Source organism: Malurus melanocephalus, unplaced genomic scaffold (genome assembly GCF_030028575.1).
Source record: "Malurus melanocephalus ecotype Western Australia unplaced genomic scaffold, MMel_1.1 scaffold_107, whole genome shotgun sequence".
In the NCBI taxonomy this organism is placed as follows: Eukaryota; Metazoa; Chordata; class Aves; order Passeriformes; family Maluridae; genus Malurus; species Malurus melanocephalus.
The window spans coordinates 1,993,320-1,995,459 of record NW_026623339.1 but is presented as its reverse complement, the minus strand read 5'-3'; the positions used below and the strand labels follow the sequence as shown (position 1 = coordinate 1,995,459).

General features: G+C 60.1%; 1 protein-coding gene across 1 annotated transcript in view; it reads right to left on the bottom strand.

The window, feature by feature from the left end:
- LOC130575440 (protein O-GlcNAcase-like) overlaps nucleotides 1-2,140 on the bottom strand; it is a 13,499-nt gene that overhangs the window by 7,840 nt on the left and 3,519 nt on the right. Inside the window, exons 3-6 of the mRNA XM_057369329.1 lie at nucleotides 1,550-1,647; nucleotides 990-1,120; nucleotides 382-553; nucleotides 35-133 (exon numbers count right to left, since the gene is read on the bottom strand). Of these exons, the coding sequence (XP_057225312.1) occupies nucleotides 35-133; nucleotides 382-553; nucleotides 990-1,120; nucleotides 1,550-1,647 (500 nt within the window). The remainder of the gene's footprint in view (nucleotides 1-34; nucleotides 134-381; nucleotides 554-989; nucleotides 1,121-1,549; nucleotides 1,648-2,140) is intronic.

Below are 2,140 nucleotides of genomic sequence, written 5' to 3'. Positions count from 1 at the left end.
GGGACACACAGCCTGACCCGGTGCCGGTGCTCACCTGTCCAGATGACACCGATCCCCGGGAGCAGCTCCTGGCCGATGGTCTGCAGGTAGCAGGACTGGCTGGGGCTGGGGGAGCAGAGCGAGCTGCAATATTCTGGGGAGAGAGCACAGAGCATCCCCTGAGGGCTGGGCAGGGGGACAGGAGAGGCTGCTGGGGTCAYGGACAGGGGCTGGGGGRTYCCAAAAYGTCCAGAGCTCCCCTGGAAGCACGAGGAATTTGGGGAGAGCCATAGGAGCTGCCAGGGCACTCAGCTGCCAGCGGGGAGAGGGGCAGGGTGCAGTAAAAGGGCACCCCAGTCTGGGGGGCTCCAGTTTGGGGGTCTGCAGGGCTGCAGGCAGTACCTGTAGGGCAGAAAAGGAAGACGGAGGGCTGGCCCAGCTCCTGGTACACCTCGTTGGCCACAGAGGCCTGAGCCTGAGCCAGGGAGGGGAAGACGTCTCTGTCAGCTTGGCACATGCAGGGGTCGATGTCGTCAAAGAGCAGCGCGAAGGAGCAGCACCCCATGGCGGCCACCTGCGGGCACAGACAGGGGCTGCTGGATCCCTGGGCAGCAGAGAGGAGGCAGAGAGCCCCGGGGAGCGGGAGAGGGCAGCTGGGCACGGCCCAGCACAGGGCTGTGCCACTGGAGTAGCAGCCACCCCACCATGCCAGCAGCTCTTTGCCCTCYCTGGRRAGCCAGGGCTCAGCTCTCAGCCTGTGCCAGCCCTCAGGGCTGCCCAGCAGGTTCTGGGGCTTGGCTGGTCCTTCCCCTGCCCCCAGTCAGGCATCCATGGAGCCCTCAGCTCTGTCACCATGACAGGGACAGCACATTGGGCACTGGGCACCCCAGAGCTGCTCCCTGATGGCAGCAGGAGGGGTTTAAAGCCCCACACCAGTCCTTGGGATGGGCACAGAGACCTCACAGACCCCTTTCCTGGGAGCAGTGRGATGAAGGAATGGCCCACGGTACCTGCCTGAGTTTTTGCTGCAGCAGAAGCCGATCCCCAGCGCTGGAGAACACCATGTCCTGGCCAGCAGAAATGGCGAAAATGAACTCCACACCCTGCTCTTGGGCAGCTTCGATGAGAGACCGCATGCGGGCTGGGGACAGAGCACAGCGGGTCCGTGAGAGCTGGGAGGCACAGGATGGAGGGGAACAAGGGATGGAGGGGACAGGGATGGAGGGGAGAAGGGATGGAGGGGGAGAAGGGATGGAGGGGAATAAGTGATGGAGGGCACAAGGAATGGAGGCTTAGGGGAGACCATTTCCACTCCGTTAGGACACACAGGACTTTTGACAAGGGTCTGTGGACCAGAGATCCCATTGCCAGAGACCCACACGGGGAGTTCCCCATGCTGGCTGGGCTCCTAGGCAATCCCAGTGGGCTGAGGTCTTGTTGCACTTGGCAGGGTCTGGGGGCTTCCATGCAGGGTCCTGGCAGGTTGGGAACAGCTGGGACACAGCCCATGCTTCCCCCTCAGGGACCCGGGACGCCTGCAGCCCCCCGTGGGGCCCCACAGAGCCGCTACCTGCCTCATGCTCTGTGTAGGGCTCTCTCCAGAGCAGCCGGTGCTTCAGCTCGTCCTTGGGTGCGTACATGTAGCAGTTCAGCCCCCGGCGGCGCAGCCTGTGCAGAGAGAGCGAGGACTCAGCAAGACTCCACACGGGCTCATTGCTCGGCCACATGGAGACAAATCTCACCCAGTGCTCCCGGTGCTGAGCTCTGGAATTTGTGTCAGAGACCAGCAGGATGTGCCCCCTGGGAGGGCAGACACCCCCCTCTTTTCTGCTGTATGGAGCCATGATATATTAATTTATTTTTATTTATCCTCCTCAGCAGACGATGTTTTACATTTTCCTATGGTCAACAGAGTAAGAAGCACTTTAGGTATCTCATGATACAAATCCCTTATCTTGTTTCTTTCCAGRTAAGAAAAGCACGGCTGGACATGTCACTGTCATGTGAACCATGTGAACACATCCCAGCCCAGCACCAGACAAGGCCCTGTTAGCYCTTCTCATTCCTGAGGTGCTTTAAAACATCACAGCTTCTTTTCCTTCMATTTTTCTGCACCTTTATCTTTAGTCCCTGCACTCTGGCCTTTAATTGCACTGCACTG